The sequence below is a fragment of the Drosophila teissieri genome, chromosome 2L, assembly GCF_016746235.2.
Source record: "Drosophila teissieri strain GT53w chromosome 2L, Prin_Dtei_1.1, whole genome shotgun sequence".
Lineage (NCBI taxonomy): Eukaryota > Metazoa > Arthropoda > Insecta > Diptera > Drosophilidae > Drosophila > Drosophila teissieri.
The window spans coordinates 14,575,908-14,602,078 of record NC_053029.1 but is presented as its reverse complement, the minus strand read 5'-3'; the positions used below and the strand labels follow the sequence as shown (position 1 = coordinate 14,602,078).

Genomic DNA, 26,171 nt, shown 5'->3' with positions numbered 1-26,171 from the left:
ATTTCACATTTCGAAATAAATGCTCCTTCTTATTCAGTACATATTCTATTCGACCATCGGTCATGTCCGTGTCTATTTTCGTGTGCTTGTAGTGGTCACAGTGCGATTGTGTGCGTACTTGTGAGCATGTGTAAAGTGCGTCTGCTCGGAAAATTCGATGAATTTTGAGTTTATTTAAATGAAAGAAACCTAAAAGTTGAGAAAGCCCGCGGACGTTTGTACTTATTGTTTTCCTCTTTTCCGATCCACACAATAATTCTAATAATGTATTTACACCCAGGGCCGATCATCGGCGAGTTAATGCGCAATGCACTTAAATAAATTACTGATACTCCCACACATCACACTTGACTGACTCTAAGATTTTGATCGGCAGTGCACTTTTATTGATTGAATTAGGAACAATTTCTTAAACAATGTCCATAGTTTTGTAATGTTTTGGCAAGGTATAGAAATTCCACTTGTTAAATATTGATTGAAATTTAAATTTTATAAAGTTTGTCTATTTTTAGACATAAATCAACCTATAGACCTTCTATAAATTTATTGAGTGATAGAGCAGAAAATAAGAAACTGCAATCTGAAATTTCAATATTCCACCCATAAAGAGTTGGCTCGGAAAAAACAAACAAAAGAGCCGCTACGCAATGTGAATGATTCCATTTGTTCGTTCTGGTCGCGTCTGCTAGCCAAATCTTATGATAAATCATTATAAATCACATATGCTTGAAAAATAAATAACACAAAAAGACCGCTGAACGAAACGAGCCAGTGTGTAGATGTTAATGTATGTATTCTAAACAAGGGAAAAGAGCGATGCTGGGGAATTAGCAAATCATTTTTCTTCAGACGTTTAGACGATTTTCATTTTTAGCGCTAGCATTTTACATTTATATTTACAAGTTCCCGACTGGACCACCTGTCCAGGGGAAATGGAAAAGCATAACAAACTGGGATGATGCCTCTCGATTATAAATAGACCGTGCCTCTTTACCAAGATAATGTGGGCTTGCATATAAATGTAGGCATACATAGTATAAAGACAAATATCGGTTTGTACTTTTATTTATTTTTGTGCAAAATGCGCCATTAAATCGTATAAATAGATCTTTGAAAAGCGCACAGGGCGCTGAGTCAACCAACGAGTGCCTCGAACATTAACCTCATTCATTAGAAGATCGAGAAATAATTTTCGATTCTCGTGTGCGAAGACTTTCGACTGTCCGGCTTGATTATGTTTATCGGGTGTGGTCCATAACCCCAACGAATAACCCTGGCAATGAATGGATATAGTAAAGAGATGAAGCAGGCCACTAGTTTGTCAATTTATAAGTTATCTAAAAAAGAGTAAAACTACATTCTGTGTATGATCAAATTTGTTGTAAGTGATGACTAGCTTTCGGGAAATGCGATTTGATGATTTGTTCAAAATTAACTCCTTAGTTTTCGATGCTCTCACCGAGGTCTACAGCCTGACCTTCTTTGTGAAGCACCTCTCGCAGTTTCCAGGACTTTCCCAGGTGGCCGAAGCTCCAGGTCCTGATGGCAGACCCATGGGCTACATATTCGGCCAGTATCAGGTCAAGAAAACCCAGGAACCCTATGGTCATGTGGCAGCACTGACTGTGTCACCCGAGTATCGACGCCTTGGACTGGCCACAGCTCTCATGGATTACTTCTTTATGGTCTCAGACCTCAAAGGAGCTTCCTACGTCAACCTCTTTATGCGAACCAGCAATCAGGCTGCCTATCAGTTGTACACCTCCATGGGCTATGCTCATCGGCAAACATTCGCGGACTATTATCCGGATGACCCGATGCCGGAAAGTGCCTACGAATTGAGAAAGTACGTTCGCCGCCCTATGGAGGTTCAATAGGGCGCCTTCAGAATAAATTAAAAGTTTTTTTTGGATTGCAAAGCTAATTAAAGAACATCCATTGAGGTGGATTTTTTGAAAGGAAGATCAATTTCCGTTGACGCACAGAGCCGAACTATAGGTCGAAATAGAGAAAAATGTTAAGTAGGGTGGACATCAGTCCATAGAATACATAGTACATAGAATGACTCTTTCGGTTATCACTCATACGCCATATTACGTTGCTACTACGAGGTTAGACAAATATTTTTTTAGCATCTCGTTAAGTTAATTAAATAAAAAACTTCATTCCCCACTGTTAGCTAAGGTCCACTCTAATGTTGGCAATGCATATATGTACATATATATGTTCTTTAACCCAAACGCATTGATGTTCGTGTCGTTTGCCAACCAAATTCAATTGCAAATTTCCGTTTCGAGATGGTCAAGGCTTTCGTTGTTGTCTTTTTTATTAGCTACATTTCTCAAAAGCAAACAAATTAGAAAATGTATATATTTAAATATAAAGTGTAGTCTGGCTGGGGCATGTGTCTGAAACACGCGCAATGATTCTCACAATTTGCCATTTTGCGCAACTTGAAACGCAGAGCATTTGAAAATTCTGGTTCAATGTTGTCATATAAACAAATCTTGTTTCCATATGCTTTCTGACATACATTTTCTGGTCTTCATTTTTTACTTTCAGCGATTTGGTCAAACTTTTAGTTGAATGATGGCGGGCGAGTGCAATGAACTTTTTCTGGATGTTTCCTAAATGGTTTAATTTATGTATATATTTTGATGCCAAATAAAGTTGAATAGTTTTGTGCAGCTACCATTGCCTATTCCACCATTTTGGCCCCAATAATTATACTGGCAATTCCGAATATGTACAGCATCAGTAGATAGTACAGCTTATTGCCGAAACTGAAGAGTTTGTTAATCATAATTCCCTCTAGGGACTTCCTATCCACATCGCGGGACAGGGGCAGTCGCATTTCATATCCATGGTCGTCGGCATAAAACTGAGGCATCCAGCGATATTTCACATAGCCCAGGGACTCGTAGAGCCCAATGGCATTCGTATTCTTCTCCCGCACAAATAGATCTACATAAAAGCCCCTCTGACGATCCATCAAATCCCTAACAGTTGCTAAGAGCCGAGTGGCCAATCCCTGTTTTCGATAATCATGGGCCACAGCCAGAGCAGAGATGTGTCCATGACTCCAGCTCATATGCTTTCCGTCTCTTAAAAATTCAGCCGCATCCTCGACCCGTGTCCCCAGGATGAAGCCGATGAGACGGTTGCCAGGAGCCTCTGCCGCAATAACCAGTTCGGGAGACTCCAGAATCTTGGGAATTAGGAACGGCAAGGAGTACACTTCCACCAAGGGGTCCATCACAATATGGTTAAACTTGAACATATCTTCGAGAACAAACAGTCGCGAAGCAGTCATGACTCGCAGATATTTAATAAAATGATGTTCCTTTTTTGATTAAAATTACTTTGTTAATGTGCAATGTATATCTCTCACTTACAATTTATGTACCAATACACTAGCCCTATTGTATAAAATACAATTCAAACTCGTGAGTATCTTGGAGATTCTGAAAGATCTTGAAATCGCCGACAACTTACGAGCTTTTACACTATTTCTTCTTATTGCTCTTGAAAAGAAGACAACTTGACACAAAAACCCGGCATACTTTTAGGCATTTCAAAAGTCTAGGTCTACAATAATGTTGACATTTTATTAAATCGGTCGCTCTTAATATATTGCAGCATATCACGTCTTAGACTAATCGGAATCCTATATTTATTTAATGTTCTTGTAGATCCAGGGCAGCAGCGAAGTGACACGAGTGTAGACGCCAGGATATTGACCCTTGCCGCAGCCAATGCCCCAGGACACGATTCCCACCTGCGTGTATCGTCCACCATCATTGATGACCATGGGTCCGCCAGAGTCGCCCTGTATATATAATCAGTCGGAGAATCCTGCTGACTAATGTGATATATGTCTTCACTTACACTGCAGGAATCCTTGGCTGCCTGACCAGCGCATATCATCGACTCAATGATTCCACCAGGTGCGGCACGTCCATACTTTCTGGCACACTCGGAATTTGTCCAGATGGGAATGTCCACCTTCTGCAGGATGGAGGGCTGAGGACCATTCTCCCGAAGACTTCCCCAGCCGGCCACGGTGGCCACTTGGCCACTGTACGATCGGGATTGCTGCGAGGGCGAGGTGGGCAGACAGATCGGTTGGATCTCCCTGGTGAAGGGCACCGGTTCACTCAGCGTCAGTACGGCCACGTCGTTGTGCTGGGAAAGAGTTAACCCGTTTGTCATTTGAATTCAATGTAGATCATTACTAAACTCAGAGGATAGATTAGTAAGATAGAGTAGGTTCACTTACCAAGGTGCTGAATTCGAAACCCTTGTGGCGCACAAGACGCTTGATCCTGCGCGACACATGCTGCACCTCAAAGTCCGTGCCGATGTTGTAGTCACCCAGATTGGCTGTCAAGGCCGCCACATCCCACGAGGTCATGCTGAAACAGCAAAAGGTTTCAATGATATTCTTTAAGGACTCTGACTTTTTCTCACCGTGCCACACAGTGAGCTGCGGTGAGGATGTGGCTATTGGTAATAAGACTGCCGCCGCAGAACTGCTTTCCCGACTTGAAGAGCACAGCTATCCAGGGAAATTCGTGTGGACCGGCATTGATGCCGCCAACAATCCGCTCCTGGTCGGGCGTCACTGGGTTCTTATTGCCGCACTGCAGCGGGAGTCCCTCCGGACTAGTTCCGCTCACAGGACGCCTCGTAGTTGTCGTGGTTGTAACCGGCGAGGGATAACCAGGATAAGTGGGTCGCCTGGTGGTTGTCGGTCTGGTGGGGCTTGTGGGCCTTGGAGTGGTGCGCTTGGTGCTTGGAACGCCGCCTGTGGTGGGGTGCGTGGGATAATGGTGGTTCGGCGGATGGGTGGGCAGCGGCGGTGGCCAACCCCCCGTTGTGGGTGGATGGGTTGGCAGCGCTGGTGGCCACTGGCCGCCCGCAAAGGAGCCAAAGGGCCACTGGTAGGGATTAATGGTAGACGCTGGCTGGGTGGGAACAGGCTGCTCCACTGGTTCCACTGCCGGTTCTGCTTCTGGTTTTGGATCTGCTTCTGGGGGATTACCCTCAATCGTGTTGACGTCCTGGAAGTCCGGCATATCCTCCACACTGTTCCCATTGTCAATGGGCTCCTCCGGTCGAGGAGCATCCGCAGGATATTCACCCTCCACTTCTCCCTCGGGAATCAGATGTTCCCTGTCCTCCTCGTCAGCCACCACTGAAGGCTTCTCCGTAGTCGTGGTCGTCGTTCCAGGCAGTGGAAACACCCCAAAACTGTTGGCATCAATATCCGTGCAGCAAATGCCATTGTTAACCCTTCCCAGCAGATCGAAGAAGTTGCACATATTGCCGTTCAGGCCAAGGCCATTCGACTGTGGCCACTGCCGCAGGGTGAAGAAGGATAACTGACGGGCCAGCCTGTAGTACTGGCGACACCCATCGATGCGCACACACACACCTGGTTGGCCTCGGGATGTCAAGCACTTGGATCCCTCGCCAGGACCCCAGCCACCAGAAACGCCCGAGGCTCCGAGAGCTCCTTGCCATAGCAAAATGTTCGGATCGAAGAAGAACTGGCGTCGCTGGCGATTAAGATTTGGCGATGAGGCAGGATCAAGATCTGCAGGAAAAAAGAGGGTTCAGAAATGCAATACATAAAATAAGATTATAAATGATTAAAAGAATCTAAAAAAAAATACGAAATTTAATGCATAGAAAAAGAATTTAAAAACTCAAGAACGTAGAAACCTTAGAGTTTTCTAAATATTTTATATATAATATATGTACATACATATGTACTAATAACGTATTCCATTTTTGGTAACTAAAGGAAATTTCTCAAATTACAAAAACGTAATTAGTAGCGAGGCTATAAATATCTAAACGGAAATTTTCCAATTTAAGTCGTGAATAATATATGAAAAACGTTAACCTCTAAAGTCGTAATATATTAATGTCATAATTTTAAAAAATATATCACATTTTTACTAAATGCATTTTAAATTAATTTACTTATAAAATAATTTATAATTTGTGCTTGACCTAAATAAATGTGTAAGTTTCGGGTGTAACATAAATGAAGTAATCGTTCTATATTTGGAAAATAAATGTGGCACTTGGCGAACTGCTGATCGTTTCTAGGGGCACTCGAGATCAGAGTTTGTTGACCCCTGAAAAGATTTGAGCTACATACGCAATTGTCTAACCAAAACTATGGTACTTTACAACCCATTTTTTGGCCAATCTGTCGCGCTATTGACAAAGCACCCAAATAACAAAAAACAGATATGAGTGGAGAAAAGACCAAGCCAATATTTGCTTAACATTCGTTCACGTTTCGAGTTTTGGGTCCACCACGCTTCTCCGCCAGTCGAGAGTGATTACTCAATATTTTGACATATTTCGCTGGCCAGAATATTGACAATAAACTTAAGCTCTTTCCACACGGAATGACAATTGCTGTGCCATTTCACAGATGCTGAACTTGCCCCCCACTGCGGCAACTTTCTACTGTCAATTGTCATATATTTGTCATGTTCGTTGGCGGCTTCTTAAAATTGGTCTAGGCCTTTGTTCAGGTCGCCGGCTATTCTCTGATTTTATCGTAGAGAGATTGTTGTTGCTATTTAGCATGAATTTGCCATATTTTTAATTTATTACGCATGTTTTGGTCAGCTTCTGGCCCACAAATATAGTTCGAACTTCGAATGGCTCGGCAGCGCATAAAATTTGACTAAATAAGCGGTATGCTCAGCTTATCTTGGGACTTTATTCCTAACGAGCTATTTGCTTTTGTGGCGATTAATTTAAACGATCTTGTTGACAGGCTTTAAAAAACCTTAATGCTTTCGTTGGGGTGTAAGTTTTATTGATTCTAAATCGAGCATAAAAGCAATTTGTCACTGGAAAGTCTAAGAAATCTGCACGTGGCTCTTGCTTTACTGACACAAGTCGTAATGAAGAATACGTTCAGGTCGTGATACGCATCGGTAATGAATATGCATATATTTTTGGTTTTCTGAAAAATGGTTTCATTTAACAATATAAATCCTACAACCAGCCAAAAGTGCTAAGCCAGTCGTGACTCACTTAAAAGGAATTGTAAAATGAAGCCTATGTTTGTGTGGATCCCCAAAGAAAGTCACCAAAATATTACTCATTTGCCCCAAATATCGTTAAAAATTGGTGTTTTTTTGTTTATAGCTTACTCGACATTACTTTGATTCTTTTTTAATTGTTATGACAAGCTGTCAGAGGCAACAAATCCCCTTTGATTGATCGGAGGTCCTGCTTTGAATTCGACACACTTATCACGTCTGAAAAATCTGAGAATGTTTATACTTCTTATAAAAATAATTAAATATACATAAATGTTGCGCAAAAAGAATTGCATATTTTTTTAAAAAGAACTAGAGCAGTTTATGTAGGACTTACACTTTATATACAAGAAAATTTAGCGAAGTGAGATGTACCAATTGAAGCAAATGAGTAACTAGATATGTTTTATGAAATTATTAAGAAGGCAGATTAGGTTTTGCATTTTTTTACAATATTACATTTATTTAGGAATATATTAGACCAAGCTAACTGTTGAAGTTTTGAAGAACAGTAATTTATTATTACTTTAACCTAGCTACATAAGTAACACCTGACTGCTTCTTTCAAGTTCTTATAACTTGAATGATCCTCGAAACACACCCAAACCGAAGTTCAACTGGTTTTCGGTGCAAATCGTTAACACTTGATGCAAAAGACTTGCAAAGCGTTAACTAAGAATCAGGGGCAAGTTACAAGTTCAAGGTCTGCGAGACCGTTACAGCTCATGTGCTACTGAAAACCTGAATTCCGACGCAGGATGCCAGAGAAGTCGAGCTGGAGTTCTACTTTATGGAGGCTGTAAATTTTATGTGACCAACGGTCATATAAAGAATATTTATCGCGATTCCAATCGAGCAATGTGAACGAAATGCAAATAAAATTAATTTTTAATGAATATGGCTTGTTGAGTCCGCGAAAGGTGTCGGCTTATTGCCTTTTATATGGCATTCGTTTATGGCCCAATCTGCGGGGCATCCCAATTAATAGGCTTATGTCGTCGCCCCGAAAAGACATCACCACAGATCACGCCTCTCCATCAAAAGTGCTGTCTAATTGTCTAATTGTTGGCCGTAAATAAACGAGAATAGATTGGCGGGGGCATTGACAGGCGACTGAACACGATCGACAAACGACGAAGCTGATCTCAATATTCACTCCCCCATGAGTTCCCGTTGTTTTTTCAATAGAAAAATTTTTTTACCTGGCCTAAAAGGGAGGGCCCAGCGACAAGCCATCTATGTGGGGATAAAGGAAAAAAAGTTGAGTACACTCACTCGTAGAGCCAAATGTCGCATTTTCCCCTCAAACCTTAAGCGATTTATAGATTTCTGAAGGTCATACAAGTAATGCTTGGTGCGTGCCGCGCATAAATTCTACTGTCGAATCAGAAAAGTGTTATTTCGGTGTCGTTGAACCTCATTTTATAATAGTGACGTATTTCGAAGAGTGACTATATATATTGAAACTATATATTCTATTCCAATAATAATTTTTAGGCTATTAAACGAAATGTAATACAACAAATTAGGGATTAGGGAATACGAAATACGAAATAAGGACTTAATGTTCTTAAAAAGATATTATCCGGTTTACACAGAAAATTAAAAAATTTAAGGGTTATAGAAATTGCATAGTTCCTATTGTTCAACATTTGTAAAAGCGAAGAAAAAGATTTGTAGGTTGTATCTGTTTTCAAAACTTTATAATTTGAAAAAATTGTTATGTTTATACAAATATATATAAATATATATTACTGGTAAACACATTTTTTTGGAGCGTTAGCAATACAAAAGATTCAACGTTTGTGTCTTAAGTCTTTCGATTACATTTCAACCGACTTGTGCTTCTGTTCGCATTCCTTGAATCCAGTCATATCACTTACCCACCACCGTTCCCCCTAGATTTTCCTCAGCTGTGGCATTGGCATTGGCTTTAAAGAATCCTGCCTCGGGCGCCGCGTTTATTTCACCATTTGGCCACACAGGAGCTGGAGCTAGTGCCCCTCCCGAAACGGATGGGAGATCTGCTCCCGAGATGATTTTAAAATGCAGCAAATGCACACAAAGTAATAAAACTGGCAAAAATGCAAACATTTTGATATTTGTTGCTTTCGCTGCGGTTATATCTTCCCAATTTGTTTTCGTTTTGAACGGAGCAGACCATATATAAATTGACTGCTATATTGTATTAAGAACCGCCAACACGAATCGCGACTCAGAATATATATCTCTTCTGGAATGCCAGGCACGTTGCCCCGATGGCATTCACCTGACCACGACTACGATCCCGAAGACGAAATTCTCGGAGTTGGACTCGGACTTGCTCTGGATCGCGGTACTCGGTACTCGATACTCGATTCTTGACTTGAAGTACTCGTGCGTTAGACGGACAGGACCGTCTTTTTGGCTCGAAGGTCCGATCGCTTCTGAGCCAACAGAGGTTCTGGGGATTGGTTAACAGCTCCGTTGCCAAAACGACGACGGAGGCAGCGACGTCGGCAGAAATGTTGTGGCCGGAGCAGCAGAAATGTCAATTATGAACGCGTTTCTTTCGCCGGATCACTTTTGGCCGACTTATTGGGCCGCCTTCTAATGCACACGCGACGCTGGTCACCAAACTACGAGTAAACTAGTTCCAGCAACGCCTCCATTTCCATTGCCCACCAGGCAGTCTGTCTTCTAACCCGGTTCCGATCCCGATACCGATCCCGATCCCGAATCCAATCCGGAACACACACCAAATCAGACTGAACAGCCGCCGGGAAGTTGCGCGACTGCATACTATTAAAAGAAAAATCCAGATGCGGTTGCATCTTCTCGTTCTGGCTCAGTTGGCCATTAATATGCATGAAAAAAAATTTAACAGTATCAACAAAATCCATAATATAGGACTAATAATAATAAAATGTTATAATGTTTGTATCATTGATTTGTTTCTTTTGATTACCAGCATAAGAATTATAATTATTTGTCTTTTTATTATTTTCAAATTTATGAACAACATATTCTATAATTGAAACAAGATTTTCCATAACAATTTAGATAACATACCATTTTAATCTCTCACTGCATGACTGGATTAAGTTTCCATTTAAATTCCAAGGTGCATAATGCATCGGGATCTTCATTTTCCACCAGGTGAGAAGTAGACCCGTTTGAATTCGTCGACTGATGTAAGTGTTTTTAGTATATAACATAGCAAAGTTTACGACGTTTAGCGAGCATTTTACCGGTTGTACGGAGGATACCTCTTGTCTCAGGATTTAAAAATAATCAGCACTGATCAGGTATTGGTTTTCATCTTATTATTAGCGCTGAGTTTGGGCGGCGCCTTAGGTGTTAGAAGCATCACAAATTAAGTCAATTGTTTCCTAAGAATCAGCCAGATCTTTTTAATAAAAAAGCACTCGACCCAAGCTCCATATATTGATCGATGGAAAGTTAAGTGTCACGGCCTGGACCTTTGCGGGATAATTGTGTTTCAATATTTTGCCAACTAACTGTCGGTAATTGGAAGCCTTGAGGCACATTCGCACCTTTGATTGATCGACAAGTGGGACTGTTGAATATTGTTTTTGAAAGGCTCTCCAGTGGGATTGGTATCGGTCGAGTGTGCATTTCTCAGCATCTTCAGTCACATACAATTGGATGTTCTGACAAGGGAACATCGGCCACTCAATGTTCAATGACCCTCTTTGCAATTGGAGCTGTTCATACTTTATTAATTAGCTTAGTTTTATTTTTTGGCAAAGTATATTTTTGGTTGCTATAAATTTAAAAGTTATTTCTTCACTTCCCTGTATTTGCAATAAAGCAAAAGAAAATACCCCATTTTTTTAGAATAAATATTTATAACAAATCACGTCAATAATAACGAAGTTTTAAGAAACACATGTCAAATATAACTTACTTAATAAGTAGATCTGCAGGTAAAATACATAAAATTTACCTGTCAAATGTAAGTAAAAACGCGGATAATCGCAAAGAGTATACTTTCAGGGTCGATAAGATAAACCGGGTAAAAATAACTTGCAAAAGCTTTATAAAATTTATTAATTATAAAAACAGCTAAAGTTCGGGATATCCAAATAATTATAGAAAGGACATATTTTTGTAAAGAGCATTTATTTTAAAATTTTCACATAACTTCTATCTTTGTTCAGAATGGATGACATAAATAAATACAAATTGGTTATGTTTCAAATCATTCCAAATGATTGGCCAAATCGTTTGTGCATAGAAAATTATTTGGAAACAGCGCTTAAGATAAATTTGTAGTCGCTAACATTAGGCTTAAACTAACTAGGAGCTAAGTGTTCCTTTAGGACGCGCCCAGTGCATCATTGAACCAGGAATTTTTCGATGGGTACCTTGGCGAAGAACTCGTTGATGTGGGCAATCAGAATGGGAGCCCATTGTTCGCGGGTGGCGGGAATTCCGACGCGAGTGATCTCCGGCAGATTCTCGTTGACCAGATTGAGAATCATGGCATCTAGGAGTTTACAAATTCTATCAGCTTAATGATGATAAAGGGAAAGTAGAGGTCTTACTCAGGTTGCGATCGGAGAAGATGCCATTGGCCACCACCTTGGCATCGCCGATATTGACATTGGCATTCAGGCGATGTAAGCTGAGACGCTGCTGACCACTGGGCAGCTGTTCGATGTGGCCATCGGTCAGAATGGTGGCCTTGATGTTGTCTGGGGGAATGCGAAAGTATCAGACACATGCTCCACTGAACTTACTTTTCAAACCGGCACTCACCTATGGTGATGTTGAAGGGCCCCTTGGGCACCAGACGCAGTCCTCCGAACTTCACGTCCGCCTTGAAGTGTCCACCGGCCTTCAGTTGCGGCAGTTCAACGCCCAACTTAATTATGAAGCCGTTCTCGGTGAAATTGGCTGCAACACTGTTCACCTGCAACTGGCTGATGCCGTAGATCTCCATGTTCTTGATCAGGAGTCCGCCCTGGATGCCATCGTTGGTGTACCGAAAGATGCCCCGCTTGTAGAAATACGGATCAATCGAGTCCATATTGAACTCCGGCACTCCCTGATATCTCAACCTGGGCGCAAATGACTGGATCAAGCCTCGAATGCACTCGTTCAGATCCGAAGAGCTCAAGCTACAGGGTGTCACCTCATTCGAGCCACTGGACAGAGTAGCCACCGCTGGTGCAACTGGAAGGCGAAAGTGATGCGAGATTAGTTCACTAGTCGGTTAAGTCATTGTTAACTTAGGTTGTAAAGTTCGTCGAGCCATAGCAAAAGTATCTGACCACAGGGGAAATAATAACTATTATTATTTACTAAAGTTTTCGCTTTTAATGCCAGCAAGGCGTGACGAAGTTCACGTGTCCCTGTCGCCACGAGTCATATACGAATGGGGTTTGTGTCATGGTGACACTGACCTCTCTGATAAGAAAACGCATTTTAGGGTTTTATAAGCAATTAAATAAAAAATAAATCATTTATGAACTTTTTGCTCTTGTAAGTCAGAAATGTGCATCTCAATATTCTTTCTTTAACTAACAAGATAAACAACTAAAGGAAGGATGAGAAACGATTATTATTTGTGGTCCGATGCCAAGCAATAAAGCATTTCACTAGTTAATATTAGAAACTTAACTTAAAGAGTTCTCCATTTGGGGCGTTATTATGCAAGCCCTTTTTTTTAGTGTGAGTATAATTTAGGAAAACATATAAAATACCTAAGATGCAAATCCACCTTTAAGCTACACTTAGACTTAAATGCTTTATCTTAATGAAGCTAAGGAAGTTTAACAACGAGTTGTTAAAATTAAATTTTACTTGGAACGATATTTAGTCACGCCAGTAATTGTTTTTATCTTCTCCTTCTAACGACAAGCGGAAAGCAATTATTTTAATGTTTTTTGGCAAGGCAAGTATAAATCCAAAATATATGAACACGAATTGAAGACGTGTAATTAAGAATTTGAAGAATGAGACAAGCTTTGGTTAATTTAAAGTCAAATTACGCACGTGAACAGCCCAATTAAGTCATTTGGCTTGAGTGCTCCGAAATTTCCCACTGTTTTGTTTTAAACATTTTTCCCCAGTTTCGCCTGACAAGTTCAATGTCAAAGGTGAGCTGTTATGGCATAAAGCAAATCCGAACCCGAAATGTCGAAAACAAGAGGTGGCAGAAAAGGGTTGGGTCGAACTCAAGTTCGTTGCCTAAGTCCTTTGTTTGCTCAGGCAAATGTCAATAAATTTGCGCTCGCCGAGTTTTTAGTACCCGCTGCTGGCGGTTTTCTTTGCGCAATTAGAGACAAGTTACAATTACAGCTTTCAGTTTGGCACAAGCCCAGCAGCGCCGCTTACGCATTGATGTAGGTCAGTTTTTCAGCTTTTCGCTTTATGTCAGCTCGGCGGTAGACGGCAGCCGGTTTCGGATCGGATTTAAGCCTCGTTTTTGCTTTTGTTGACGCTGAACTCTTTTCGCAAGAGCGCAAACAACACACACAGATACACACTCACATGCAGTAGCCAACACCTCGTGCTTGATTAAATTAATGTAATTGGCAATATTTCATAGCCTGCATTATCTCGTGTTTATTCTGCATTTATAACTCGGACCAACTTGCGTCACAATTTCTATTTACCTAATGATTTGCGCCTCAGCTTGATAACTTTTACCACAAAAATCATGTGTAAGTGTGTCAAGTTCAAGTGGCACAGGCGATGACTTGCTTGTCGCTTTATTTTACATATTCCACTTGCCATTTCAAAAGCGTTAAAAGGCGAAATAAATAAAAAGATTTTACTGCAAATACACTTGCTAATTTCTATTGCAATTTCATTTCCATAGCCTGGACTTCGCTCTTTGCAAAGCCCATTAAAACATCTTTTACGATGGCAGTACTTTTCCTAATTTTGAAGGTCACAGGCCTATAAACATGGTGTCGAGTGTATGCGCAATACAGGTAAACATTTCAAGAAGGTAAACTTTTTACAATGAGTAATCGCCACAGATTGGCATGGAAGGCACACCGGACACGGTCTGTGCTGAATTTAAAATAAAAAATCATATTGTCCGTGAAGTAAAGAAAGCTAATGAATAACCTTTTGAAAACAGGAAGTTAGATATTACAGAAAGATTTCAGAACTCATTTGCAAACAAAGTTTTGTACTTTTAGGTATTTGGCTAACACATATTGTAAACACATTTTAATCCGAATTTCTTAGCAATATATTGCCTGTCTAGTGGCCAAACTTTGACGTTATAAAATTAATTGAGCAAACATTTTTGGCTTATGTCTTTTTTTTATATATGTCACAAGTGTAAATTATTTAGAATTATTAAAATAAAGGCAATACATTTGCAATATGATAGGCAAAATGTCGTAAAAAACAATATTTGAACATTTTTACCTCGATCACAGTACACATAAAAAATGCGATATGCAAGGTTTCATGATGATAATATGCACCATGATATTTTGTTTGGACAACACACTGCAGTCGACGACGGCAAATTGCATTTAGCAAACGAAAGACTTAGACAACGAACTCGTTGACTTAAGCTGCATTAATTACGTGCCTATCTATTTGAGGGCGTGGGAAGGGAGTGACTTTTTGTTTGACTATCAAGTTCCTTTGTACGCTTGCATAAGTAACTTTACCTGCATCGGAAAAATCGATTGAACTGGAGGGCAAAGCCACATCGCTGCTGGAAAAGCTCGAAGACTCCGCCGCCAACTCCTCGACGGGGTTGGAATTTGAATTCAGTTTGGGATCGGAGCTGAAAACACTGGGTGCGGAGGTTGGCAGCGTGGCCGCATAGCCACTTCCGAGTGCCAAGGCGGCCAAAATAGTGAGCGAGATGCAAGGCAATTGCATTTTTGGGACTGGCTGGCTGTTGCTTTCCGATTTCCTCTGCACAATGGGGCGATGCAAACTCGTTTCGATTGATTACTGGACTGAGTCTTTCTATTTGACTATTTTCGTGTGACTTGATTTAACACACGAATACGGTACAGACGGTAATTTTCTTGTCTCCGTTTTTCCTTTTTTGGTTTTTGGATTTTTTATTTGCGTAATTTTTGCAAACCGGCTTCACTTTTATTTCTTCACGAGCGCTTTTTACAGTTGCTTTTTTGTTGGCTTTTCGGTTTTCTCGGTTAACTGCAATTGTTGCTGCAATTGCTGCACACACGGGCACTGAAATGCACACAATCTCAGCCAGCTAATTGCCAAACTTATCCGCAGAAAATGGACTAACGAATTTTTTGAGCTGACGGCCCGTGGCTTGCAAATCTTGAAATGAGCGCTGCATAAATCGCACGTTTATTTATAGTTTTCAAGCTGCCCGAATTTTGTGCTCGTTCAAAAGTTTTTCCAAGCCGCTGCCGAAGCCAAAGCAAACAGCAACAACATGCAGCTGTAAGCCCCAACAAAATCGGTCGTTTTGAAGGCTTTAGGCCGTCTCTGCCGAAGCCAAATCGAAAGCCGAACTCAAAAGCTCATCTCGGCCAAAAAAAGCTTTTTTAAAAGAACCACAAAAACGCAGTTTGAGAGCCACAATTACGATGTTTTTATTGACTGCCTTTTGAAAAAAAGTATTTTAGAAGGTCTACTTGAAACACGTATTTTTTAAGCGGTATTTAATTTTCTTTTAAATCTTATTATTTATTTATTTTTATTTCTGTATTGTATTTATACGTGGTAAGCTTTATTTGCAAATTAAAAAACCTATACATTTTAAATTAATTTTTTTAGTTGTTTTTTTTCTTTTAATTCTTCCTTTTTTTTTGCTAAATGATGTACGATTTTTATAGACAAAGTTTTTTGCAAGGGTTATAATTCATGCATACTTTATAGAGGAACCACTCACCATACCATTTGAATGCATCCACCTGATTGTTCCCACAAATCTGTCAAATACAGCCAACAATGAGGAAACTGACAAGACGTTTTCCCATTCCAGAGTCTCCAATCCCTGTTTTCAGTCAAAGTGCAAGGCACGTATTAAGTTTGAGTCGCTGTTTGGCAGTGAGGCCCTCTGAGGTGTTCATGTAAAATGTGGGTCAGTTGTAAATCTTTGCAGCTTTATGCCACATAAAATTATTCATGAACCTGCGACTTTGTGGGTGTACAAATCGATGTTCAAGGTAGTCTAGTACGTGACATCTTCGAAAATTTAGCTGTGCAAGTACGAGACTGCCTAGATTTTGCCTACAATCAGAACTCTGCAATGATGAACTTTGCTACGGAAGCAATGTTCCGAGTTTTGCACAAATTCTATTCCAAATGTATACAATTAAAATATAAAAACACCCACCCACTTAATATGATGGTCTTGTTTTTGGACAGACGACAGTCGCGTGTTGATTTTTTCTATACATTTGGCTTCTGTTTTGCATGCACATCACGAAACAATCCAGTCACCATAGACATTAAGAATATATAATTGACTGCAATATAATAAGCTGATTTATGGCACATTTAGCGCCGTCTACGGTACAAACTTGAGTCGAGTAAAATTTCATCACATTTTTGGTAACCTTAGTAGAGAAGTCCATACTAACAGGTTTTGTACTTTTATAATGTATTACATATGGCCCAGCAACCGAAGTCACCGGGCACTACAAAAAATTATTTTAGACTCATTAGAGTGTTCCTCTCCACGGAAATCTTTAGTAAAAGGCGAAAGATTTATTCGACAATTGAAGAGAAACCAGAGTGACTTTTCACCTCCAATTACCTACATTACCATTCAGAACGTGCTTGAACATGTTGGGAATCATAACGCTATTTGTTAAACGAAACAACCCCTAAAGTATGTTTATGGTAGGGACTTTCCTCATTCGATCTTAAGCGACTACCTGAAACGGGACTACCTGTAGGTAGTAACGAACCCCAAACCCCTAAAATAGGCAATAGAAAGTATGATTACTTTATACTTTCACATTTATAATTCCCATTCGGTTCTGGCTGTTTGCTCATGGAAACGCTGTGCGTTTTGCGATTGAATTTATCGCTTCTCGGCCTTATGGCTAAGATCAAAGGGGAGACGACCTCACCAGGGCAGGACATCATGCGGTGAGCCTGGGCGATGGTTAGAATATCAGCCAAGATAGATGAAGGTAGTATGCCCGCTCCACCTTTCTTCAGCGGGGTGTATACTACCTCCGCGCTCGCCCTCTGCGGCAGATACAGCCATTTTTTAATGTGTTTTTTTATGACTGTATCCAGATGACGCAGCGGGGCCCGCAAGGTGGCACCTCTTCGTAGCACGAAGTCAAGCTTCTATCTTGGCGATGTTCCCGTTTATCGCTGCCCTGGGTGTTTGGTCCACCTCTGTCGCTGGCCCCGTATTGCAGTACCGCCGGGATTTCGGCCCAACTGAATAATAAATTTCAAATTTCCCACTAAATTCAAGTTCACAGATAGTGGCCAGTGGCGCTTGGGTCTTGCTCAATTGCACCGCGCAGTGGCTACTCCACAATTGAAGCCAAGGTCAAAGGTCGGGGTGCGCACTTAACCTATTAACGCCATTATCATTGGGCCACACAGCGGTAAAAAATGTGTTACACTTGCGCTCAACTAGGGCATGAAAAATTCAATAAAACCGCGCTTAATTATTGTAGCTCACAATGAGGAATTCAAACTGGCGCCTAGAATAAATGTTTTTCAATTTAAACAAATTTTATCATTTAATAGCACCTAATGGAACAATTTATTTTCTATTAAACAACAATCATCACAAGTTGAATCCATCGGCTAATTGAGCTACTCCTTGAGAAACTGGTCGATGGGAACCAGTTCGAATGCCTCGTTGAACATTCGCAACAAAAGGGGTTGCCAATACTGTCGGGTCTCAGGCAGCATTATGCCGTAGATATCGCGCCAATACTGATTAGCCACATTCAGAGCTATTTGATCTGTAACGAAAAATAATCACCAGCTTAAAAAAAGTGTGTTGAGTACACAGAAAACAGTGCGTATAGCATTTAAACTGGTTTGCCTTTAGTTTAATAGGTTAGACTTAATGTCAATCTGTACTGTATCTGTATATACATATGTATGTATGCACATAAGTCATACACGAAAATGAAGTTAGCTTGATTAAATACATAAATACGGCAACTAACAAAAAGGTTTGGAATGTACCTTTTAAAGTTTTACTATTGCTTTGTAGATCTTTTAATATATATTCTAGTTAATTAAGCGGTAATTGTATTAATGCGGAATCAATTGCTACTTTCATTGACGTAGGACTTATAACTAATGCGAAGTGCTTACGTATTTACAGTAATTAACTATTTATGTATGCACGAGTAAACAATAAGGCATCGTTTTCTGTACTATTCAACATGTTCTAAAACACTTTAAAAGTTACATTTACAAATGACCCATGTGTAGCCACCGTATTTAGTTAAGTATTAATCATTTTTTGCCTTAAACAACAAATTTAAACTCACCCAGTTCTGGATCTGCAAATATTCCGTTTGCCTTGATGACCAGATCCCGAATCTTTGGCTTCGTTTCGATATTCTTCATTCGGAAATACCGATGGCCATCCTTCTCGTAGATCTCACCATCGGTCAACGTTGTGGCCTCCACATCCACTGCAAGCGGATTGATAAGTAATCACCAAAAAAGAGACACACTAATTTACTTACTGAGCGTTACGTTGAATTCACCCTTGGGCTTCAGCTGCAGCTGATTCACCTGCATGTCGGCCTTATAGCTGCCCACAATGTTCAACTTGGGCATTTCGGTGACCAGACGGAGTTTCACCTTGTCGCCATTGAGTTTCACGGACACCTCTTTGGCCCGATTGGCGGAGAAGCCGTAGATATTGGCATTCCGAATGGTGATCCGACCATTAACATTGCCACTGGTGTATTGGAAGCTGGTTCGGTTGAGGTGCAAAGGTTCGTAGGGCTCGATTCTCAGCTCTGGATTGCCGTCTTTGAGGCGCGGAGTCAGTGTGTTAAATATCTGCTTGACGCACTCCCCCAGCTGATTCTCCTCAGTCGAGCACTTTGGCAAATCTTCAAGGCGAAATGTTTTAGAAAAAGCGCATAATAATATATGATATTCCTACCAGCAAAGTAGTTTTTATCCGTAGGAGCCGCACTCGCTCCCAAGGCCAGCAGGCTGAGCAATCCAATAATATAATACATTCTACTACTAAACTATATCCTTTTTGGGACTCGAATCTGACTTTCAACCTACTGCTAGAACGTTAAACTACAACTGAAGCTCCCAGACTGCAAGTCGAGCTATTTTATTCTCCAAATCAGCAGACTACGACACAATGCAAGTTAGAATCTAGCTTAGTATATTTTACTTGTAAATCAGAAACATTAGTCGGCAAGCAGCTAGACTTTGACTGAATGCCAAACCGGCTCGGTCTGCCTGATTTATAATGTCGTATTATTAAATGGAAAAATATATTGAAGGTACTACAGTAAATGGCAACGATGATTTGCCATAAATTTATTTACTAATTGCCTAGTACGTATACTAATAATGGGCTGCCGATTTTGGCTATTTATTGGTGACATTGACATTGAAGGGCTGCTGAATTGAGCTTAAAGAAGTTTCGTCATTAAGTTAGTCATATTTGAAGTTAGTTGTGCTATGAACTTCGCAATACATTATAGCTAGAAAGTAAAATAAGATCTATTATATTCTGAAAAGCTTTAAGTTAAATTCATTTTTTAAAGCCATTGAATGCCGTGTGAAGAGTTATACAATTAAAACCATTAGTGTCTTGAGTTATTGCCTGTAGGATAATTACTCAGTCATTACGATTATTCGATCCAATAGGTTTCCATCCATTGGGAGTTCGATAGTTCGATTTCCAACTACCTATAAACTAATAAAACATTTCAATTTATTACTTTTAATGTGACTAGTATAGCAACCCTACTTTCAGTCTGCAACTCAAGCCCTGTTTAATTGATCATGACATGTAAATTGATGCATGATTTATTGTTTAGAGTGAGTACGACCTTTCACATAACTCAAGCAAATATTTCTATAAAAACAAGAGAATTAAATAAAAGGGCAAACATAAAAAAGAATCAGAAACTTCTTTAAATATTTGATCAGTTATAAACTAGCAAATTATAAACTGCATATTTAGGTAATAGTATCTTTATTTCGGTACGAACTATGTTAACACCTTGAGTAGAACAGATGAATCCGCAGGATATAAATAGTAAATCAATATTAAAGTTAGGTATCTCAATTCTTGGTAACAAGCATATCAAATGGTAGTGCAGCAAAGAAGTCATTGGTGGACTTCAAGATCAGGGGCTGCCAGGTGGCCAATGTCTCGGGAAGCATGGCCTCATAGAGCTGGCGCCAGTACTGATTGATAAAGTCCAGGATGACATCGTCTGAACAATAGCATAGCAGTTAGTAAGTATTATAACATAGCTGGTTGACTATTACTTACTCAGCACGGGATCGGGCACTAGTCCATTGGCGTAGAATTTCAGGTCACCCACCTTGGGCTCAGTCTCCAGTTTGGTCAGGCGCAGATAGGTGTGGCCATCACGCTCGTAGAGCTCGCCAACGGGTCTCGCCCTCATCGCGACATCAGCTGCGGAAGAAATAAGCCAAGCAAAAACAAAATAATAATTAAATAATATTAACAACAATGTGTCTGGCCAATCTTTACATGACTTTATAATTATTTACAAGTCACCACTTTGGTGCAGCTACATGTGTTCTTCTGAGTTACTCACTCATGGTAATGTTGAAGGCGCCCTTTGGGTTCAGCTTGAGGTCGTTGAGCTTGATGTCCGCCTTGTAGAAGCCCTCGACGAACATTTGGGGCACGTGCGAGAGGATCTCCATGCGCACGCGCCCATCCTTCAGCCGGAAGTTGACCTTGTCCACGATGTTCTCGCTGAGGCCGTGGACCACGACGTCCTTCATGGAGATCCGTCCCTGGAGCAGGCCGGAGGTGTAGCTGTAGGAGCTCTTCCCCATCTCGAAGGGATCGAGGGGCGGGATGTTCAGCTCGCTGATGCCGTACTTCATACGTGGCGTTATCTGCTGGAGGCCCTGCTTGATGCACTCGCTGATGTTGATATCACCCTCGCGACAGGTCGGAATATCCCCGGCTGCCGAGTGCCGAATGCCAAGCAAACAAACAAAAGTTAATTGGTGAGCATGGACCTTGACATATTTAGTTCAGCATAAAACACGTTAGCCATATCGCGTACGATCGATGTGCCTATGATCAGAACGTGACATTTTCCTAGCCGAGAATTTTCAGTTCGCTTAAACGTTTCGCTGCTCACATAATTGTCAACGTCATGCGCAATTAATTTGTTGATTAGATTTGATTTTGTCAGCGGGTTGAGTGAAAATTCCTGCATATAATTAAAGAGTTTTGTTCTGTCTGTTTTCGAGTTTCAAGTTCGTCTCGGCAATTTCCCTATTGGTCTACCTTGGGCGAAGTGTATTCTGCCGGCGGAAGTTACAAGTCCGGACAAAAGACTTAAGCGGCGAACTTGTCGTATATTTTTAACTTCTCCCATAAAAAAGCAATATTTAAATCTACAACAGCAAGTGACGCGGTCGGCAATATCGTATAAAAATCACATGTGCAATTGTGGCCTGAGGTAATTCAAATGGCTATGTGTTTATTTCTGGCCAAAACTGTTTGAAGACAATACCTATCAGCATGACAATCTACATTTTATGTTTGTCATGGTCTGTCTGCGCTGAAGTCAGTATGCCAAAGAACTATATTTAGATATAGTTTTTTTGTTGAATTCATAAAAAATGTCTTGAGAATTAAAGCTCACTTCATTTCATAATTTCTGCACATCACGTGTTACTTTGGCATAGGTTATATTTCTTTAGCAAAGTCTTTTCTATATAATATTCCGTTTATTATTCTGTTGCGATGCGGAGAATAAAAATTTAATTTTATCTATCTCATTTCCATATTGAGTTTTACGAAACAGGCTTCATGATCAATAAAAAAATCCTTAAAATGGTCTGCCAAGCTATTAAATGTCTTATTATCATTTAGTGAAAAGAAGAGGATTTTGGTTTTTAAGGCAATGCAATATATAGGCAATGTATCATCTAACGTTGTGCAATGCTATTGTTTTAGGAATATCTGGGTTCAAACTTTGACTGTCAGATGCTTGAATTGCTTTGTTATAAAATTCACACACAGTTGCGTGCTTCACATGATTATTGCTATCACGAAGTCAATTTGTATGTTTCGAATTTTCTATTTAACTGATAATCACCAATCACCAAACGACTGCATAGCAAGAGTTTACTAAAGTGTCGAACTAACAATTTGTACATTTTAAATTGTTGGAAGCAAATTTGAAATATTTTGTAGAACTTAATTATAATTCTAATTTTTAATTATAAATGAGCAACTCAAATCTATATTAAAAATTGTGAAAGAAATCTTTACCACTTTTGGTAGTACCTTAATAAAAGGTTTTTCTAGAATATGGGTTTGAAATTAATGTATGTTGTTCCTCTTTTACTTTAACACGTATTTTGTTTAAATGCACTTTAAATGCAAGTTTTTAATTTCCATGCAATTATTGTGTTTTCCTTATTTCTTAATTTAATTATCGAGTTTTATTTTTCACTTATAATGACACTCACGTATTTCTCGAACTGGCTTGAACTCAACTGGTGGCAATTCTATATCCGCTGCCAAACACGAGCCCGCCATCAGAATTAGAGCAACAGCGCCAAGGATACGAGCCATTTGGATAGTTTGTTTAATATATAATTTGTTAAGTTGGATCAAATGATGGTTCAATTGACTTTTCGTTCGGTGAAGTTATTCAACAACCGATAGATAGCCCTGCCTGACCGATGCAAATGCGAATCAACGTCTGAGAGCTACGATGGGTGGCTGGCTTTTATTTATGGGAAGAAAACAAAACAAATCCAATCAAATCGAAATTGCAAAGGCAAACGCAAAATAAAAAAGAGGCACAAACACAGATGCTCGGCATTAGCAAATGATAGGGATTTGGGGGCGGAGCGGTAGGCGGGCGGTGGGCGGTGGGTGGATAGCAAAAATAGCTTGGAACTAATCGCCGTCGCAGCTGTAGAAAACAAAGCAAATGCAAAAGTCAATAGACAGTCGACAGTAGACAGTATACAGCAGACAGTAGTGAAATACAAACGACATTATTAAATTCCCCCGTAAAGTCGTGAAGGGGAAGCCACCCAGCCATCCGATTTGACTTATCGCGACCCCAGTGCGACCCGACTTACCCATCACATAACCGCCTACCAACTACCGGCAGCTGTCCCAGGCGATCCGACTCGCTTTGGATGCTTCCTCGACTTGGTGATGGATATGGTTGTGGAGATGCTTGTGGAGATCTTGGTCCCAGGCGGCTAATTAAAAGGTACCACTTAATTAGCTGTCTCGGGCGCTTGGGTTTGTTGCCATATCGTGCGATATTACACAACTAAGATTTTAGAAAATGAAAGGCTTTTAAATTCTTTCAAAGATTACTGTATCAATTTATAAGGCTATAATAATAAAAACTATTCTTTATTGTATCAATTTATAGGCTATGAATGCTCAAATGAAAACCATTCTTGCTGTGCTTCCAAGCCTAAACATTCACTTTGATAAGTGAGAACCTATTATATTTAACTGAGTTTTCATTCAACTTGCTCACATGTCGTGGCCTAGTAAAATATACAATGGGTATGTATGCCTTAAAAATGAAAACGCAAAGCCTTTTACTGCCCATTTCCCTCACACTCGTCTTTACAAAGTAATGATAGTATAAATCAAGCAATAGATGTCAAGCGTGGCCGTGTTAACAGCTGTGATGCTAATTCTCTTTTTTGCACCTTTCAGCAATATTTGCAGTGCTTGATTAGCAAATACTTAGTCACGTGCGTCAAAGCTTAAAGGGCTGGAAATGAGTCAGACGAAAAACCTCAGTTCTAAATTGACAATCAAATAAGTAGCTTATTTAGCGTAGGCCAATGTTCGAATAGAAAATCTCCAGGAGCGTTTTAAGATCTATCAAGTGACCTGGCACAAAAGAGATAAACGCGCCTTATCAGCAGACGTAGACTGTCTACAAGAATGTGCCCTTTTGCAACCCCAAATAGACGTCATCTTATCGTCATCTCCGGCATTAAAGCGCAAACCCAAAAATGGCACTCCGAGTTCCAAGAACCGATATCTAAAAAAAAAGAAACAATTGGAGAACAAAAGATCAGTGCCACACACACCTTATCAGCAGCAGGGCACCAAAGGAGTTGGACAAATGAGGCCGCAAAACACTTTTGGAATAGAGCAAAAATTGAATTGAACAAGAGTAGCCCAAAAACACATGTATGACTTTTACAAAAGGCGGCGACATTGAAAAACACAGCAGATAATAGATTTCAAAGAGGAACAAACACGAATTGAATGAACCAGACAATCGATGGGCGCGCGTTTCGCCACCTACTGATCCGGAAAAACTCGGATTGTATTGTATCTGAAATTCTAAAGATGCCAGCAGAACGCACGCAAGAATAAACATGACCAGCAGATAGGGATGCCCAACGGGCGGGCTTACGAGTAGGTAAGTGGGCTGGGATGGGATGGGTTGGGTTTGGATTTGAGTTTGGGATTGGGATTGGGTGGCATGAAAGCGTGCGCAGGCAAATCTTGCGGGTTTATGATCTTGTTTTCGTTTTGCAAAAAGAAAATTCCGCGTCGATTTGTGTAAACAAAGTTATAAAACTTGGGGGGGATTACGAGAAGCGGCAGATAAGGCTTTCGCCATATAAGCTAGTGTGCCAGGCCACAGGACAGCACTCAATCGAGAGACTTCGAGAAGAACACACTCACCAAACCATACCATACCGCATCATACAATGGAGCACCATCACATCTACCGCCACAAAAAGTTCGACATGGCTCGCAAGACCGAGAATTGCGATTTGCTCCTCAAGGAGGAGCTAATCTCGCGGAGCGGCACACCCTGCACCAGTCGGAGTCCGTTCGATGAGGCAAACCAGTCCCTCAGTTTGGGATTCAGCGACCAGGATGCTGACTTTCCTCCGCTGCCGAAGCGCCGTCGTTTGGGATCCTCATCCTCCAGCGTGTCCTACCACTCAGCCAGTCCCATCATAACCGAGGCCATCCAAGACATCTTCAAGTACCACGTCAACATGGTGCGGAAATTCCCCAAGAAGGAGCGCTCGCCGAAGGATCAGGAGCGCCGCAACAAGAACACCATTGCCTGCAGGATGAGTCGGCGGAAGAAGAAGTTCGATGACCTGCAGATCGAACAGCAGTACAAGGAGTGCTCCGTGGAGCACCTCAAGATCGCCGAGCAGAGTCTGCGCGCCAGGGTCTATCTGAATCACCTCAAGCAGCTGGTCAAGCAGGAAGACCACCCGCTGGTCTCCTCCAGGAGAGCTCCGGAGGAGAATACCAAAAGGAACTTTAGCATCGACTACCTGATCGGCGGCATTAAGCAGGAGAATGCGTAGACACGCCTACCTCTTTTGTGGATTGTACTATATAGTTAAGTATTAGTTTAATGCTGTTATTCTAGTAAGTGGTTAAGCTTCTTTAAGAACTTGTAATGCTAGGAAATGTATCATATAGCATAAGGTTAAGCTTTTAAAGGTTAAGCAGGAACTTCTTAATAAATAAAATTGGCAATATTTAATTTTTAACGTTAATCGATTTTGTATCGTGGGCAACTCAAACATCCTTCATCTCATAACTTTTCTTCAGCTGTCTTTTAAAATAGTTTTTTAAAGAAAGTGCAATGCTCAAAGTCAATGACCATAATTTTTGCAAAGAAAAACGCTTCTCCTTTTGCTTTGCATGATTTTGAATCTTCCTTCAAATAATCGCATAAAGATTAAGTTATAATTACAGTCACAGTCTTTAAGAGCAATCATTACTTATCATTTGGATCAACCACTAATTGCTCATCCATCAAAGGAAAAAAGAATGGATGTTAAATGGATTTTAGTCTCACCATCATATTGTGCTCGGCTTTCTACTGAAATCAAGAAAATGTTAGCTTTAAAATTATTTCCTTTTCCAAAATTTAAAACTATAAAATCAATTTCAATTTG

General features: G+C 40.5%; 7 protein-coding genes and 1 non-coding gene across 10 annotated transcripts; 2 read left to right on the top strand and 6 right to left on the bottom strand.

The window, feature by feature from the left end:
• The first annotated feature begins 1,286 nt into the window (after positions 1-1,286).
• On the top strand, positions 1,287-2,027 carry LOC122626500 (N-alpha-acetyltransferase 20). Of its 2 annotated transcripts, XM_043806784.1 has the most exons (2): positions 1,287-1,381; positions 1,444-2,027. In XM_043806784.1, the coding sequence occupies exon 2, from the start codon at positions 1,554-1,556 to the stop codon at positions 1,875-1,877; it is 324 nt and encodes a 107-aa protein (XP_043662719.1). In that variant the 5' UTR covers positions 1,287-1,381; positions 1,444-1,553; the 3' UTR covers positions 1,878-2,027. The 2 variants fall into 2 exon arrangements, with proteins under 2 accessions (XP_043662719.1, XP_043662718.1); XM_043806783.1 differs by having other exon boundaries at positions 1,338-2,027.
• A 363-nt stretch (positions 2,028-2,390) lies between these two features.
• On the bottom strand, positions 2,391-3,548 carry LOC122626427 (N-alpha-acetyltransferase 20). Of its 2 annotated transcripts, none has more exons than XM_043806685.1 (2): positions 3,496-3,548; positions 2,391-3,419 (listed from the first exon to the last, which is right to left on the bottom strand). In XM_043806685.1, exon 2 carries the CDS (start codon positions 3,311-3,313, stop codon positions 2,699-2,701), a length of 615 nt encoding a protein of 204 aa, XP_043662620.1. In that variant the 5' UTR covers positions 3,314-3,419; positions 3,496-3,548; the 3' UTR covers positions 2,391-2,698. The 2 variants fall into 2 exon arrangements, with proteins under 2 accessions (XP_043662620.1, XP_043662621.1); XM_043806686.1 differs by having other exon boundaries at positions 2,391-3,343; positions 3,407-3,535.
• A 125-nt stretch (positions 3,549-3,673) lies between these two features.
• On the bottom strand, positions 3,674-9,170 carry LOC122626419 (transmembrane protease serine 9). The gene is made up of 5 exons (XM_043806675.1): positions 8,960-9,170; positions 4,471-5,599; positions 4,280-4,415; positions 3,889-4,185; positions 3,674-3,829 (listed from the first exon to the last, which is right to left on the bottom strand). The coding sequence occupies exons 1-5, from the start codon at positions 9,168-9,170 to the stop codon at positions 3,674-3,676; spliced, it is 1,929 nt and encodes a 642-aa protein (XP_043662610.1).
• Positions 9,171-11,184: 2,014 nt separating this feature from the next.
• Positions 11,185-15,374, bottom strand: LOC122626129. The gene is made up of 4 exons (XM_043806275.1): positions 14,723-15,374; positions 11,841-12,257; positions 11,627-11,776; positions 11,185-11,568 (listed from the first exon to the last, which is right to left on the bottom strand). The coding sequence occupies exons 1-4, from the start codon at positions 14,937-14,939 to the stop codon at positions 11,417-11,419; spliced, it is 936 nt and encodes a 311-aa protein (XP_043662210.1). The 5' UTR covers positions 14,940-15,374; the 3' UTR covers positions 11,185-11,416.
• Positions 15,375-16,664: 1,290 nt separating this feature from the next.
• LOC122612000 lies at positions 16,665-16,785 on the bottom strand. Its single transcript, XR_006325573.1, has one exon. It is a non-coding gene; the product is annotated as a U5 spliceosomal RNA (small nuclear RNA).
• Positions 16,786-17,746: 961 nt separating this feature from the next.
• Positions 17,747-19,311, bottom strand: LOC122626099 (circadian clock-controlled protein daywake). Its single transcript, XM_043806224.1, has 4 exons — positions 19,153-19,311; positions 18,725-19,099; positions 18,524-18,670; positions 17,747-17,983 (listed from the first exon to the last, which is right to left on the bottom strand). The coding sequence occupies exons 1-4, from the start codon at positions 19,229-19,231 to the stop codon at positions 17,832-17,834; spliced, it is 753 nt and encodes a 250-aa protein (XP_043662159.1). The 5' UTR covers positions 19,232-19,311; the 3' UTR covers positions 17,747-17,831.
• An 883-nt stretch (positions 19,312-20,194) lies between these two features.
• Positions 20,195-22,948, bottom strand: LOC122623349. The gene is made up of 4 exons (XM_043802458.1): positions 22,710-22,948; positions 20,807-21,187; positions 20,515-20,661; positions 20,195-20,455 (listed from the first exon to the last, which is right to left on the bottom strand). Exons 1-4 carry the CDS (start codon positions 22,813-22,815, stop codon positions 20,301-20,303), a joined length of 789 nt encoding a protein of 262 aa, XP_043658393.1. The 5' UTR covers positions 22,816-22,948; the 3' UTR covers positions 20,195-20,300.
• A 696-nt stretch (positions 22,949-23,644) lies between these two features.
• LOC122626403 (protein Mabiki) lies at positions 23,645-25,571 on the top strand. Its single transcript, XM_043806651.1, has 2 exons — positions 23,645-23,778; positions 23,935-25,571. Exon 2 carries the CDS (start codon positions 24,951-24,953, stop codon positions 25,569-25,571), a length of 621 nt encoding a protein of 206 aa, XP_043662586.1. The 5' UTR covers positions 23,645-23,778; positions 23,935-24,950.
• The last annotated feature ends 600 nt before the right edge of the window (positions 25,572-26,171 follow it).